Genomic DNA, 17,569 nt, shown 5'->3' with positions numbered 1-17,569 from the left:
TCCAAAGGGTTTGCTCTGGCAGACATATTGTGACATATTGTGCAACAAGTGTTGTTTTTACTGTTATATCTGACTGCGGTTTCAACCGCTGTCTAAACAATCGCAATCACAGCAATTGCAAGCAAATTAATTATCTTTATTGATACTTTAGGAAATATGAATATTCTAAAAAGAAATGTTTCAAATGTTTCACTTTGGTGCCAATTGTACCCTATCTAATCCAATTAGTGCTGGCTGGGGATACACCGCTTACGACCCCCTCCCTCGGTGGCCCAGGTGGATCTGGCGATCCTGAGAACAACACGCCTTCTTCAAGCCGTCTCGTCCCATAGCCTGTGACCGTGATTCCGAGGCGACCGGGGTGCTGTTGTACACGACGATCCTACTAGGCCCTGCCGTGTCCCTCCCTCTGGAGCAGCGAGCCAATTATGCCGCTCCACGAGAGCCGGCCAAACTGGGCTTTTGGCAGGGTGTGCAACTGTAATAAACTCATGCCTGAACCGCGGCCTCCCTAGAATATACATATTCTAAAGATTATATTTTAAAGAAAGTCAAACTTTCTCATCTAAATAACTACCAAATAGTATGTGTAACAATGGTTATACTCCACCACTGAACCTGCTTACTTTTACAAAGGCATCAGGGCCACCTTATGTAAGACAGGAAAAACTGCCACAGAGTACTTCAAAGCACAACAGAGAATAAGAATGAACACTAATCACATTTTTAGATAGAAACAATAGGTCACCGCATGAAAGTAGACCACACAAAATGCAGTAACACAGGCACACAGCGCCAGGCAGGCATGCTGTTGTGGACACATGAAGGGAGCAGGGACCAAGACATGCAGACAGAGGGGAAATCAGTGGGAGTTCAGGTTGGATTTATGGAAATCCACATGCACACAGACTGGTGCTTTCTCCTGTTTGAGAAGCCTCCTGTATTTATGCATTTTCTACAACATTTGTGTTTGTGCCCTTTGATGAATCACCACATGCAAGCAGGCACATACACACACACACACACACACACACACACACACACACACACACACACATGCACACACCCACAGAAGCACACACAGATACACTACCGTTCAAAAGTTTGGGGTCACCTTGTCTTTTTCTGATTCAATATTTTATTTTCTCTGTTTGTAATCAAACTATCCATACGTGGTCAAAGCACAGACTTTTATTAAAGGTTATTAAAGGGTATTTTTTTACATTTTGGTGTCACCATATAGTAATTTCAGCACTTTTTATATGTAGTCCCCCATTTCAATGTTCAAGTCAAATTAACTAATGTCAAATAAAAGAGTCATGTTTTGTATTTGGTTGTATGCCAAGACTTCCTGATGTCTGTGACCCATCAAAATCATCAGTCTGAATATCATATTTTCAGGTTGTCCTAATTATCAGATTAGCCTCACACCACTGTGCTGCTGTCAGATATGCAGTAGATCTACTGCACAATTCTTGTAGTATCTACTGCATCTCTGACAGCAGCACAGTAGTTTGAGGCTTATTTGATACCTTGGACCCTTTTGCAGACTTTCACCATTTAGTCAACAAATGTTTGCCAGACTGCATCAGCATAATTTACAGCAGAATCTAGTTCCACCCTCCAATTCCCATAGAGATCCATTCAAATACAAAGAGTTTTAGTATCGCTAGTAGGTATCTGCGCATTGACCATGTATGAATTGTTTGCTCACAAACAGACAAAATAAAATATTATATCAGAAAAAGTAAAAAACTGGTTCACACAGACAAATTCACTGGCCCACACTATAAGGCAACATGGGCTTCTAACTCAGGCAGCCCTTAAACCAGCATGGCTAGACTGAAGAATGACTGCAGATAACCTTGAAAGCACAGGTCAGCCCAACTGCCTAACCCAGAAACCGGTGGCACTGTCCTCTGAGGTGAGGATGATGGTGTTGAAATGATGCACTTCACAACCGCTGTTGCTTAATGGAGGAGTTAACCACGGGGCTCTCCCTTACCTCTTTCACACGGAAGCAATGACCTGGGAAAGTCCCGTGTTTGCTGTTGGTGTGAAAGGTTCAACCCGGAGTGTCCGACCCGGGACCGCGACCCTGCTCTCAAAACTGGGAGTTAGCCGGGATGGATACGGCTCGGCTTGAACGAGGGAACCCCGGGTTACTCGTTGCACACTCACGCACTGCACATACACACACACGCACTGCACATACGCACACACGCACTGCACATACGCACACACGCACTGCACATACGCACACACGCACTGCACATACGCACACACGCACTGCACATACACACACACGCACTGCACATACGCACACACGCACTGCACATACGCACACATGCACTGCACATACGCACACACGCACACAGGCGTGCATGATGCTGTGATTCCCTTTCACCAACGATTGTTTCATCATTCATGACTCATTTTGCAGAGATACCCTCAGGATCCCAGAACAGCTCAGATATGCCCTCACAGATACCCTCAGGATCCCAGAACAGCTCAAATATGCCCTCACAGATACCCTCAGGATCCCAGAACAGCTCAGATATGCCCTCACAGATACCCTCAGGATCCCAGAACAGCTCAAATATGCCCTCACAGATACCCTCAGGATCCCAGAACAGCTCAAATATGCCCTCACAGATACCCTCAGGATCCCAGAACAGCTCAGCTATGCCCTCACAGATACCCTCAGGATCCCAGAACAGCTCAGATATGCCCTCACAGATACCCTCAGGATCCCAGAACAGCTCAAATATGACCACTGTAGAATCGGATCAGAAGGTTCAGAAAAACTGCCACAAAAAAAGCACTGTGATTCAAATGGCACAAAGTGCAGTGAGGCATGCAGAATACAAATGTGGATAAAGGAGAAAGCAACAGCATAGCGCACATACAATTTCACTCAACAGCACAGCGACTAACACTACTACATACAGCATGCAAGTTTAACCTCAGGAGGAAACAGTGAATGGGAGGGGAGGAACTACAGAAATGTTTCCCACAAAGTTCCCACAACATTTTTTACAATTGCATCGAGCCACAGCATTTAGAGAGTGAAGCTATGACGAACTGCCCAACTCCTCGCCAAAGCAGTTCCTGACATGGCCAGGGTTTGTAAAGCATCTTTGTGACAGATTTCTGTCAAATAAAATATCCATCCATCCATTATCTGAACCCGCTTATCCTGATCAGGGTCGCAGGGGGGCTGGAGCCTATCCCAGCATACATTGGGCGAAAGGCAGGAATACACCCTGGACAGGTCGCCAGTCCATCGCAGGGCACACACACCATTCACTCACACACTCATACCTATGGGCAATTTAGACTCTCCAATCAGCCTGACCTGCATGTCTTTGGACTGTGGGAGGAAACCGGGGTACCCGGAGGAAACCCACGCAGACACGGGGAGAACATGCAAACTCCGCACAGAGAGGCCCCGGCCGACGGGGATTCGAACCCAGGACCTCCTTGCTGTGAGGCGGGAGTGCTACCCACTGCACCATCCGTGCCGCCTCAAATAAAATATGATATATAAAATAAAATGGACTTGACTTATCAATCTGGGACTTTCTAGGAAACCATTTCAAAAAATCTGTCACTACACCGTAAATGAAGGCTTTAGCTGGACCTAGCCACCTTGAGCGCTTCATCCCAATTTCAACCTTGAATTTGTGAATATGATTTACACCATTTTGAATCCTTAAACCATTACATTGCTTTATTATTTTTAAATAAAGGAGCTTTAGCAGATGCTAAGACGGAATAAGTGAGAGGAAACGAGGATGGCGGAAATGGGTTGTAGAATAGAAATGGCACATAATACCTTGGATGAGATGGCAACCGACCCCCTGTTAGGTTTCAATGGTATCCATTTGTGAAAGCTGTGGCAATCAACGGCCCCTAGAAGTGTAGAGTTAGTAACAAGGTCAGTATGCATTTGAGGGAAAATGTGGGGAAAAGCACTTTCACAGATGAGTATATATTTTATTCATAGGTCTGCGGGCTGCCAGTGTGAATTAGAATGTCAAGCTTTGATTTCCTCAATTCAGACACATTGAAAAAAAAAAAAAAAGTATAAAATAGTCACTATTCATTCATGTTATTTTAAACTTTCTTCTAGGAGAGCATATGAATCTGGCCTATCTCAGGTTGGGCCATCAGGTGCACAAGCTCCACTGAATATGAGAGAATAAAGCCCAGACTTAATGAAGACTCACATTCAGTGCCATCACATATTCATTTGTCTGATTGGATGAGCCCTCGTTTTTGTGGAATTATTATGCATTCACGCTGACATTGACAATATGATTAATAAAATCACACGTCATGCAAAAGCCTTCAGCAAATATATTATGATGGATATTCCCCAACCTCCAAATATTGCCCTTTCCATTCCCAAGTAGCACACACACATACAAAACCAAACATTTGCACAGACACATATTCAAACCTGCTGAACTTAACTGCAGAAATGTCAGTTCCCTAGCTAGGCTAGGCTGCTTGCTGTGAGGTACAGAACAGTGTGGAACTGAGGGGAATCATCATCTGAGAGGGACATGAGCAGGGTTTCCATTTCGGTTGTTTTAACATTCATATTGTTTGTTTCAGTGTTTGACAAACCAGTTAACCTTTTTAAAATCTTGACACTCTATGGTTTTCCCAAACATACAGGAAGGTGCAGCACTGTGATAGAGGTCATCTCAAAACTAGGACAAGCATTTCAGGAAGGCAGGAAGTTGCTGGGAAGATGTGCAAATATATCCTCCTCAGTGTGAGACACAGAATGAAGAGCACGTTTTATTTTAGAACGATTCCCCCTTTGTTCAAATGAAAATGGGAGTCTGTTTCTTCTTTGTTCACTTTCTTGCACTCTGACTGTACTCAGGCTGTTCTCTGGCTGTACTCAGGCTGTACTCATGTTGTACTCTGACTGTACTCTGGCTATACTCCGCCTGTACTCAGGCTGTTCTCTGGCTGTTCCCTGACTGTACTCAAGCTGTTCCCTGGCTGTTCTCTGGCTGTACTCAGGCTGTTCTCTGGCTGTACTCAGGCTGTTCCCAGGCTGTTCTCTGGCTGTTCTCTGGCTGTTCTGTGGCTGTACTCAGGCTGTTCCCTGACTGTACTCAAGCTGTTCCCTGGCTGTTCTCAGGCTGTTCTCTGGCTGTACTCAGGCTGTTCTCTGGCTGTTCTCTGGCTGCACTCAGGCTGCTCTCTGGCTGTTCTCTGGCTGTACTCAGGCTGTTCTCTGGCTGTTCTCTGGCTCTACTCAAACTGTTCCCAGGCTGTTCTCTGGCTGTTCTCTGGCTGTTCTGTGGCTGTACTCAGGCTGTTCCCTGACTGTACTCAAGCTGTTCCCTGGCTGTTCTCAGGCTGTTCTCTGGCTGTACTCAGGCTGTTCTCTGGCTGTTCTCTGGCTGCACTCAGGCTGCTCTCTGGCTGTTCTCTGGCTGTACTCAGGCTGTTCTCTGGCTGTTCTCTGGCTCTACTCAGGCTGTACTCAGGCTGTTCTCTGGCTGTTCTCTGGCTGTACTCAGGCTCTACTTCGGGTCTACTCAGACTCTCCTCAGACTATATTCTGACTGTTTTTAGGCTAAGGTCAGTTTGAGGACTCCAGGGTGGGGGCTAGGGGTGGCGGGCGTTTTGTACTCACGGCAATGCTGTGTCCGAACCCCGACCCCGGCTGCGGGCTGGCAGCGCTGATGTAACTGCCCACCGCCGAATCCTGGCTGGCCGTCCCGTAGACTTCAGCCACTGGACCGGGACTGTTGGTGCCGGGGAAAACACCAGGCCGGGGAGGGTTGGTGCCTGCCAGGGGGGGGAATTAGAGTTATTGTGAGGATGGGCAAGCAAGAAATGAGATCTCTGTACGCATGCATCATGCTACAGAAATTATACAACAACAGGAAAAGTCAAAGAGCTCTAAAACAAACTTAGGATCATATGCACAGCATGTATCCACCTAAAAAATCAGCCCCTTCACCCCTCCCCAACTCTGACTGAGCAGAACTTCAGATACAGTAGTCACCAATACTCAGCCTCTGTTTAGAAGATGGAGCCTCATACAGATAGATACATACACATATACTTATATACACTCAGTGAGCACTTCATTTGGTATTTATTATTTATTTTCTTAGACTTATTAAGTGTTCTGCTGCTGTAGCCTATCCACTTAGAGGATAGATAGTGTTCAGAGATGCTCTTCTGCATACCTCTATTGTAATGTGTGGTTATTTGCATTACTGTCACCTTCCTGTCAGTCTGGCCATTCTCCTCGGACCTCTCTTATTAACAAGGCATTTCTGCCTGCAGAACTGCTGCTCACTGGATGTTTTTTGCTTTTAAAACGAAATCCCAGGAGATCAGCAGTTTCTGAGATACTCAACCCACCTGAACTGGCACCAACAATCATTCCACGGCCAGTCACATTTTTTTGTCCCCATTCTGATGGTTGATTTGAACATTAACTGAAGCTCCTGATCCGTATCTGCATGGTTTTATGCATTGCCACACAGTTGGCTGATTAGATTATCGCATGAATAAGTAGGTGTACAAGTGTTACTAATAAAGTGCTCAGTGAGTGTATATAAATATCAAATACAGTAAACCGTTTGCTAACAACTATTACTTATAGCGGTTTCAGAAAGTTCAGACCCCTTCACTTTTTGCACACTTTATTGTGTTTGCACATCAATCTACACTCAAATACCCATAATGAAAAAGTGAAATCATGTTAAAAAATGTTTTTGCAAATGTATAAAAAAACTGAAATCTCTTATATGTAGAAATCCCTTTCACAGCAATTAGAGCTTTGAGTCTTCAAGTCTCTACAGGCTTTGCACACCTGAATTTCTGAATTTGGGCAGTTCTTCCTCCCACTGTTCCTGGCAGATCCCCTCAAGCTCAAGCTCAAGATGGGAAGCATCTGTGAACTTTTATCTTCAGGTCTCTCCACAAATGTTCTATGGGGTTTTGCTGGTCAGTGACTTGTTCCGAAGCCACTCCAGCGTTGTCTTGGCTGTGTGCTTCGGGTCATTGTCGTGCTGAAAGGTGAACCGTCACCACAGTCTGATGTCACTTGCACTCTGGAGCAGGACTCCTTTACTCCAAATTTAAGAGTGGCTTCCCTCTAGTTAATCTACCATAAAGGCCTGATTGATGGAGTGCTGCTGAGATGGTCATCCTTACGGCATGTTCTCCCATCTCTGCAGAGGACTTCTGAAGCTCTGTTGACCGTTGGCGGCATGGCTCAGGCAGTAAGAGCAGTTGTCTGGCAGTCGGAGGGTTGCCGGTTCGATCCCCCACCCGGGCTGTGTCGAAGTGTCCCTGAGCAAGACCCCAAATTGCTCCTGACGAGCTGGTCGGTGCCTTGCATGGCAGCCCATCGCCGTTTGTGTGTGAGTGTGTGTATGAATGGGTGAATGGGAAGCATCAATTGTACAGCGCTTTGGATAAAGGCGCTATATAAATGCCAACCATTTACCATTTACCTTTGGGTTCTTGGTCACCTCCCAGACCAAGGCCCTTCTTGCCTGGTTACTCCGTTTGGCCGGATGGGAGGAAGAGTCCTGGTGGTTCTATTTCCTCTTTTATCACTGAGGTCTACAGAGAGATCCTTGGACTTCATGGTTTGTTTTTTTTCCTGATATGCAGTGTGAATTGTGGAAGCCTATACACAGGTTTGTGTCTTTCTAAACTATTTTCTAAACTTCCTAAAAAAATCTATCAATTCATTTTGCCACAGGTGGATTCCAATCATGTTCTGGACTCATCTGAAGGATAATTAAAGAGGATGCACCTGACCACAATTTGGAGTACCAGAGCAAAGGGTCTGAATACTTATGTAAATGAGAAACATGTTTTCACTTTGTCATTAGGGGTTTTTGAGTGCAGATTGAAGGGCAAAAAAACCACTCCTGGGCCTCATTGCGATCACTTAATTTTCGCTTCCTTTCTTTTACTTGCTTCTGACCCGGAAATCGTTTGAGGTCCACCATCTTTAAGGACATTCCAACCAGTTAAATGTTGCTTCTAGAATTAGAAGTTAGGAACTCCCAAACTTTCCTTTGAGCAAGAAAACGTGACGTGGCGTTGACGTTTGTAGGAGCAAGGTCATTCCATTTCCCTAATTCACGTTTTCTCGATTTTCCCTATCTTCACTTATTTTACTAGCCTCTCCCGATGGGTGGAGCTAGGAGTAAGAAAAGGAGCAAGGAAAAGAACAAAAGAGGAGAAAAATAAGCTCTTGGAAGGAGCAGCTGGTTTCTGGGACCTCCCGGGGTAAATCGGTTGTGTTATAGAGTCAGCAGCCCGTCGGTCTCTGGTTTCTGACATCATCACAACTTCCTTCAGGCATCTCCACTCTCCTCCACCCAATACACCGCAATTATAACCTCTTTCAGAGACCCCAGCCCCCAATCTGCCTCTCAGAGCCTGAATCGAATATGAGTGACACTCCATAACTCCGGCACAAATTACATTGGGGATTTGAGCGCAACACCCCGGTCTAATCGACACTTGTCATTGGAAGAGCTGCTTCCTGTGAACGTGTTCCCCCCCGGCCACCCTCGTCTCCCTCTTTAAATAAACGACAGTGACCGTCAGGTCTCCCGCCCGCCCGCCCGCCCGCCCACTTCCTGACAGCCAGGAAATGGCTGCTGGAGCCCGGGAGATGATGAGAGACGCCCCGTCTCGACTCCCTCCGGGGGACTGCCGCCCCCACGCATTAACATTTTCAGAGCGGAAGGAGCCGAGGTGCTGGCGAGCCGCGGCGGGTTCCGACGGAGCCGCAACCTTGCCGTGTGATTGGCTGCGGAAATTCCCAACCCCAGAACGGAGCTTGTTGGGAGGAAGTTAAAAGATTAAAAGCTGGCGGTTTACTAAAAAGCAAAGAAGGGAGGGCAGACGACAAGAATAGACAGATAGATGGAGGACCCGCGGGATGTCCTTAAAGGTCCACAAGCATTTTATTTTTTGTGTTTGAGCTTTCTTTATCATCCTCAAGCTTTTCGTTTGTGTTCCATACTGATTCAAGTAAAAAAATGGCAATGCATATGGAAGTATGGATATTGTAGATTCAAACTACTATTTTTCCAAGCTGCAGGTAAACGATTTCCCACGTGACATGACATATGTGATTACATAATTATCAGATGGCACTCCTAAATAAAAACCTCTGAGCCCTCTCTGAGACGAAGCCAAAAGCCTTTTCGACCAACCTTTTGAGAACCCTGTTGATCTTCTAAATGAGTTAGTTTCTCGTTAGTTATTTACTGGTTATTTTGCTCCTAGATCCCGCTCCCTCTCCTTCACTATTGTATTCTCTTCACTTAAGCTACACTTTTGCCATGTTGTCCATGTTAATACAGAGCTGACCGCAGGATGCTACGCCACTGCTCTTTGCGAACGTTTTGTGGGTGTTTTAGACTAAAACCAGGAAGAGAAAGCTGAAACGTGTGGGCCTTTAAATAGCAGTAACAGCTTCAACAGAAGTCTTCAAACCCCTACCTGCTGCCGGCTCCAGATCACCTGATGTTTTCAGCAATTTCAAAAGAAATGAAAACAAATATAAATACATGGCTAATAAACCTAGTTAAACACTTGGCAGGATCTGCCTCCTCCTACACTGTCCTGATTTCTCCTTCCAAAGGCAGGCTAATCGGCCCTTAGCGCTAATAAAGGAACATTGAATCAATTGTCCGTGTGAGCTTCTCGATCACTTTCATGCTCGGTGACAGGGAAGAATATTAATGCAAAAAGTTTTTTAAAAAGAACAAATAAAAATAATAGGACATGATTAAAATGCACCGAGACGGCTGAGGACAAGCTGAGCTGAGAACGTGAACCGACAGGAATAAAACATTATTCTGTTTTTGACAAAGCCAGTGGAGCACATCGCCAGCTGAACTCAAAAAACTATTTTATCTCTGCTGAGTAATTCACCTCTTTTTGGAAAATACAAATGTAAAAAAAAAAATCCCACTATTATTTTTATACAAACGAAGATATGGCTAAGGGGTTTCAAAAGGAAAATCTCTCTCCCTCCCCCTCCCACAGCAAGCCGTAAGGAGAGGCCTAGGTTACTCTTAGACTCCTGATTAAATCTACATTAAATTTAGTTTTTATTCTACACAATCTGCCAGGTTCAGACAATGTTGACTGAGTCCAGGGAAAAGCAGAGAAAATGGGAAAAAAGAGTGCTGTCTTTCTTCTTAATGATATTCCCAACAGTTTATTTTGGTAATCCAATTGTTTGGCCTATGTCTCCGACAGTTTTTCTTATTTCTCAGCCTCATAATGTTAATCCTTGACTGCTATTGGTACTACACTGGTCCTCATGTTTATAAACACCAATAAGATGGAAAAGGCAATCAAAAGCCTAGAATCAAGACAAGATACTAAAAGCGCTCTTACACCTGCACTAAGGAAGTGATTGACCACACCTGACTAATCAGAAATACCTGTGAAGCCATTTGTCACAAATATTATGGTGCCCTGAAATGGGGGACTATGCATAATTTCTACATATTGAAACCAAAGTGTATAATAATACTTTTTAATAATAACTGAAAATCTGCACTTGTGAATTGCTTGGTTACAAATACAAAACTGTAGAGTACAGAGACAAATCTATATTAATCACAAGTGAAATGTTCAAAGCTTCAAAAGACAGGAAATTAAATTGATCAGCCCTAACACTAACATCAGCCCCAAAGGGTTATCTTTTAGAAAAGACCAGGATTATGCGTATAAGGGTTTGTGTGTAGATACTTAAGGGGTTAAAGTTAGAGGCAATATACTTATTTTGCACATGTCCATGTGTCCTATTTAGAACCACATATCTTGTAATACTCTTTCAACATATCTTGCTCACAAACTGTGTTGGTACATAGCACACAATTTTAAAGTAGTGTGATTATGAGTGTCGGCCGACTGTATGTCACTCTGGATAAAAGTGGATATATAGCCTACAGTATGTATATACACACAGTGAGAACATTGGGTATTTATTAGACATATTTTTAGACTTATTAAGTCTTCTGCTGCTGTAGCCTATCCACTTAGAGGTTTGATGTGTTGTGTGTTCAGAGATGCTCTTCTTCATACCACTGTTGTAATGTGTGGTTATGTGCGTTACCCTCCTGACAGCTTTGACCAGTCTGGCCCTTCCCCTCTGACCTCTGCTCACTGGATGTCTTGCTTTTCGCAGCTGCAAACTCAAGAGACTGTTGTTCGTAAAAATCCCAGGAGATCAGCAGTTTGAGATACTCAAACCATCCTGTCTTGCACCAACAAACATTCCATGGTCAAAGTCTCTTGGATCACATTTCTTTCCCATTTTGATATTTGGTCTGAAAAACAGCTGAACCTCTTGACCACGTCCGAATGCTTTTATGCATTTAGTTGCTGCCACAGGATTGGTGGATTAAATATTTGCATTAACAAGTCTACTGTGCATTCACAGTGGCTCAATGAAAGTGTCACTCAGAAACCACTTCTCACTGTAGGAATAAGTTATAATGTTGTATGTGATATATACAATTCATTTTGTATCTGTTGAATTTATCAAAATAATAATATACTGCCATGATAATTCTATGCATTTATACCACAGTCTTGGTGAATACTCCATTCTGATTGGAAGTGTGTGAAAAGTATGGCAATTCTTTGGGCTAAAATGCCGTTAATGAGAGAGGTCAGAGGAGAATGGCCAGACTGGTTCAAGCTGACAGGAAGGTGACAGTAACTGAAATAACCATTGGCTGATTAGATATTTGCATTAATGAGCAAATTCTTTGGATGAACAGGCAGGCAGCAAATGGAGGAATATGGCCTCCTTATGTCACATAACACCCCCACCCACAAAGACACTGCATTTCAGGGCATCACCACAACAGCAAGCAACAATCTACCTGTCTCCACACTCCCCCTTGTGAAATTAGGGGGTTAAGCAACATGTTAATTAACCAATCTGTAATGAGCAACACATTCTGAATACTAGTCAAAACAGAGATTTATTTTTTTAATAGTGAGTATTCTGCAGGAATTTAAAAAATGAATATGATCCAAAAGGTAATTAATGTAGGTGGGGGACTGAGGGTGGATATGTGGGTTTGGCAGCAGGAATGTCTGACCACCAGGCAACCCTCAACTTTCACAATGCGTCACAAACTTCACAAACAACAGACACACCCTCTCATCATCAGTGCAGATGGGCTGTTCAAATACTCATTTATGACTGGTTCTCTTACAGGCACATAATTCATCCAGCTATATTTACTTCAAGGAGAGGGCACCCAAAGTCCACACTCAGCAGAGAGAGTTCTTACACAGGAAATTTGAAAAATGCTAATAAACAACAAGAGAACCTGGGTAAGAGGACAGAGGCTTGAGGCTGGAGGCTTCTGCCCATGATGCAGCTGGTAAGAAATGGTGGGCACTGCAAGCAATCATTGGTTGGTTTTGAGTTTACCCAGAATGCATGTGGTTACAGAGATGGCGGGTTTTAAATCCTGAGGTACTGTACTAATAACATAATATAAAATATATAAGTTATATTATTACATTACACTGAACAGGGGGGATACAGACTGCCCTGGCTCAGACAGTCACTATAGGCCACTATATCCATACAACCTGCAAGTCTCCCAAAAGACACGAGTGGAAACTACAGTTATAGGCAAGGAAAGACATCATATCTGCTTTAACTACTTTATGTATTACATAATTAATGTCTGTATTCAAAAAAACAAAATGTCTGTTTCTCTGTGGTGTTGTCAAGGAAGCTCAGAGCATAAAGGGTGTTTCCATTCCTGGATTAATGAGTATCCACAGCAGGAACACCAACAATTTGTTTCCAGTAACTAATTAGATACCTGTGCGGTTAAAAAGCAGCACTTCATTATCTTCTGTGATGAGAAAAAAAAAATCCAATTTCATCTGGGAGAGATTAATTAAATTATGCGTATGGGTACGTCTGGCAGAGAGCGAGCGGCCCCACAATGCACTGCTGTGCTACATATTCATATGCAGAGACCGTATTTTGGTGTTTTGTCTGCTCTATGGTTGTGAGTCTGTGTGCTCGATGCTCTATGGTTGTATTTGTGTGCTGTATGCTCTATGGTTCTGTATTTGTGTGCTGGATGCTCTATAGTTGTGTGTCTGTGTGCTGGACACTCTATGGTTGTGTGTCTGTGCACTGGACACTCTATGGTTGTGTGTGTGTGCTGGACACTCTATAGTTGTGTGTCTGTGTGCTGGACACTCTATGGCTGTGTGTCTGTGCGCTGGACACTCTATGGTTGTGTGTCTGTGCTCTGGACACACTATGGTTGTGTGTCTGTGTGCTGGACACTCCATGGTTGTGTGTCTGTGTGCTGGACACTGGTTGTGTGTGTGTGCTGGACATTCTATGGTTGTGTGTCTGTGTGCTGGACACTCTATGGCTGTGTGTCTATGCGCTGTACCCTCTATGGTTGTGTGTGTGTGTGCTGGACACTTTATGGTTGTGTGTCTGTGTGCTGGGCACTCTATATTTGTGTGTCTGTGTGCTGGACACTCTATGGTTGTGTGTGAATGCTGGGCGCTCTATGGTTGTGTGTGGGTGTGTAAGTGGGTGTGTGTGCTGGATGCTCTATGGTTGTGTGTCTGTGCACTGGACACTATGGTTGTGTGTGTGTGCTGGACACTCTATGGTTGTGTGTCTGTGTGCTGGACACTCTGGTTGTGTGTCTGTGTGCTGGACACTCTATGGTTGTGTGTCTGTGTGCTGGACACTCTATGGTTGCGTGTATGCCGTATGCTCTATGGTTGTGTGTCTGTGTGCTGTACCCTCTATGGTTGTGTGTGAATGCTGGGCACTCTATAGCTGTGTGTGAATGCTGGGCACTCTATAGCTGTGTGTCTGTGTGCTGGACACTCTATGGTTGTGTGTCTGTGTGCTGGACACTCTATGGTTGTGTGTCTGTGTGCTGGACACTCTATGGTTGTGTGTCTGTGTGCTGGACACTCTATGGTTGTGTGTCTGTGTGCTGGACACTCTATGGTTGTGTGTCTGTGTGCTGGACACTCTATGGTTGTGTGTCTGTGTGCTGGACACTCTATGGTTGTGTGTCTGTGTGCTGGACACTCTATGGTTGTGTGTCTGTGTGCTGGACACTCTATGGTTGCGTGTATGCTGTATGCTCTATGGCTGTGTGTCTGTGTGCTGGATGTTCTATGGTGGTGTGTCTGTGTGCTGCACCCTCTATGGTTGTCTGTGTGTGCTGTATGCTCCATGGTTCTGCATTTGTGTGCTAGATGCTCTATGGTTGTGTTTACTGTGTGCTGTATGCTCTATGGTGGTGTGTCTGTGTGCTGTACCCTCTATGGTTGTGTGTGAATGCTGGGCGCTCTATGGTTGTGTGTGGGTGTGTATGTGTGTGTGTGCTGGATGCTCAATGGCTGTGTGTCTGTGTGCTGGACACTCTATGGTTGTGTGTACTGTTTATACATACTGTTGTGCAGATCTTTATACAGAACCTGCTCACACAGAAAGGCCACATCTACATTAAGGATACTAAAAATATAATAATAAACAATAATAAAGAGGTCATGGCAACACAGGGCTGTTCTAAATCTATCATGTTTTCTACAGTCTGGAATATTGCTTATGCCTCATTGTCATTATTATTCATGACAATGTTAAAACTATCATAGTACTGACTGCTACTCGAAGCCTGGATAACCAACCCCTACCCCCAGAACATAAGCATCATACTCAAACATACACAGTGCGTGTGGATCTGCCAATGCTTGTGCAAATGCAAAAACGCACCAAACTATTAATGCAGGAATAAAACATCATATTATATTTTCTCATGCAGCGCCATTGTAGGACAGCCTGATGGCAGGCTTGCCTGATGTGCTTGTAGTAGAAAGTGTAAATTAAGGTCTTGGGCCTCTGGGTAAATGAGCAGGGAGTGTAATGAAACGAGTGGAAGGGCCCATGACAGGAAGGGGGGGGGGGGTTTACAAACCTGGGGTCTTAAACTGCTCCAGACTGCGCAGCTGCGAGGGGGGCATGGGGAGGTGCAGCACCTCCTCAGGCTGGGGGCCCAGCGAGGAGCCAAAGTCCGCAAAGGAGCAGGGCACCCCCCTGGGGTCGCTGGGCGCAGGATAGAACCCGTATTCGGGGAACCCTGGGAGATACAGTACAGGGTCGGGGGGGAGACCTCCATCATTGTGGAAAAACGTCAAACAATTTTGGGATGGGGTTTGGGGTGCATGGTGAGGGCTGGCTAAACAGTTTTAGAAAATGTTTTGCTTTTGTTGTTTGCTCTAGTTGGGTGTCCTATACTATAACCCCTATACTTATCAAAAGGCCCATCTGTGAAGCTCTGGCCCAGTCAGAACACCTGCTTACTGTTCTACAGCCAATCAGAACACACCCAGCTACAGCATGTTCTCACTGTTCTACACCCAATCAGAACACACACCACACCTGCTCACAGTTCTACACCCAATCAGAACACATGCTGCACGGCTCACAGTTCTACACCCAATCAGAACACATGCTGCACAGCTCACAGTTCTACACCCAATCAGAACACATGCTGCACGGCTCACAGTTCTACACCCAATCAGAACACATGCTGCACGGCTCACAGTTCTACACCCAATCAGAACACATGCTACACGGCTCACAGTTCTAAGTTCTATATTTTGCAAGAAGAAAATGCTACCTTCTTCAAAGGCATACTATGCTGGATTTTCAATTTGAAAATATTGTTCAGTCATTACTCTGATGTTAGCTTCTGCCCAATACCTTGCTTATTGACCTGTATTTGTTATTCTAAAAAGTGTCTGGGACATTTCTGGGCATGACCCTTTTGTCTTTGTGCCCTGTATCTGAAGAGCATGTGGCCAATAGGAGGGAGGCATGGATTGGCTGTACAGTGGTGCTGCTGTGTTGAAAGAAACCGCTAACAGGGCTTTAGCATTCAGTAACGTTGGGTAGCTGCCGCAAATAGCTAACAAAATTCAGTTATCTTTGGTAACATTAGCTGGCCTAAGATTTTCAAGAACTTCATCTTCAAATACCATGAGATAACATTTAAGGTCTGAAGACGTAAGATGCATCACGTAGCTCCAGGACTTCTCTTCTGAACACAGATTTAAATTGATAACAGGAAAAATACATCAAAATTGCCTGTAAGCATTAAGATGCTCAAATTAAAATCAGATCTTCTTCATTTACCTCTCCACAGTGCTGTTTATAACTGGAGCAAAATAATAAATAATAAAGTGAATAATTACCATAATTATATTAAATCCATTATGCAAAAATAGGCTGCAGCCAACCAAGCTTGTCTGAACCCATCCTGTGGTTAAACTTCCACTCTTAATCTAAATGCAGAACTGCGCTGTCAAGATGGCAGTCACAATATATAAAGCGTACACACACTCGCACTCACACACACGCATGCACACATACACAAACACACAAGCACACACACACAGACATTTAGATACGCATGCAGACAAACACACACACACACACACACACACGCACACATACATACGTTTATACACACATATACACATGCACACACACACTCGCTCATACACTAACTCACATGAACAGAAAACATACACACACATAATCATACAGGCATGCACGCACGCATGCACGCACACACACACGCACATTAGAGCAGCAGCTATTAAAACACACACAACAATAGATAGACAGTCATGATCCAAACATTATGCTTTGGATTTACCAGCTCATTGTTAGGATGCCCATTGCCCAAATAATGGGCCTCATTTATCAATATCTTTGTAACTCCGAGTGCAAATGTATGTGTGATCGGAAACAAACGAAGAAATTCCACCGGATTTATCAAACATGAGTAGACATAGCTTTTTTTTATCCACGTGTGTATGTTGATGAATACCAATCAATTGTAAACTAAAAGCACGAGCACAAAATTTATGATTAGCATAAAATGATGGCACTAAAATACCTTAAAGGACCATGGAAAACAATTTCAGGCAATTTAAAGAGATGGCCAGGAAAAGATGAGAATCAGATTTTAAAAAATCACTATATTACTGTGTATGCTACAGCTACTTTGTAACTTGTCTTTGCAAACACTAAAATGTATATTAAAACTTATTCATGACTTAACATCTTCTATGCCAAGTATTCTTATAATAAACTTGAACTCGCTGTTTTTTCGTTTATTCTGTTCAAGAATGGAAACCACAGGAGAAGCTGATTGTCTTGGTGGAGAAACATAAAGCGATGTGCCAAACTAACGCGGCAAACATGAAGATCCACTGGGATTGAAACGTTGTCTGCAATAATGGTGTTAAATAAATATCAGTGTGTAGGCTTCCTTCTTTTCATCCAAACTAACATCTAAACATAGTTAGTTGCTAATTAGCGTACTTTTGTATGCTAAGAAACAAAAAACTGGAGGTAATGTTGTAATATTATAGGAGAGACGTTGCTGTCTGGAAATATCAAGGAGGGCGACAGCAATATATTTTCACTGTCCTGCACCAGTCC

At 44.0% G+C, this 17,569-nt stretch overlaps 1 protein-coding gene across 5 annotated transcripts in view; it reads right to left on the bottom strand.

The window, feature by feature from the left end:
* The window catches only part of msi2b (musashi RNA-binding protein 2b), a 208,725-nt gene that overhangs the window by 8,724 nt on the left and 182,432 nt on the right, over window positions 1-17,569 (bottom strand). The window contains exons 12-14 of one of the 5 annotated variants that reach the window (XM_061216701.1): window positions 15,033-15,194; window positions 5,666-5,820; window positions 3,839-3,915 (exon numbers count right to left, since the gene is read on the bottom strand). In XM_061216701.1, the coding sequence (XP_061072685.1) occupies window positions 3,874-3,915; window positions 5,666-5,820; window positions 15,033-15,194 (359 nt within the window). In that variant the 3' untranslated portion in view covers window positions 3,839-3,873. Of the gene's footprint in view, window positions 1-3,838; window positions 3,916-4,478; window positions 4,561-5,665; window positions 5,821-15,032; window positions 15,195-17,569 lie in introns of those variants that run through there. The other 4 variants (XM_061216700.1, XM_061216702.1, XM_061216704.1 and 1 more) reach the window with 4 other exon arrangements.

Source organism: Conger conger, chromosome 13, assembly GCF_963514075.1.
Source record: "Conger conger chromosome 13, fConCon1.1, whole genome shotgun sequence".
In the NCBI taxonomy this organism is placed as follows: Eukaryota; Metazoa; Chordata; class Actinopteri; order Anguilliformes; family Congridae; genus Conger; species Conger conger.
This window is presented reverse-complemented; position numbering and strand designations above follow the sequence as displayed.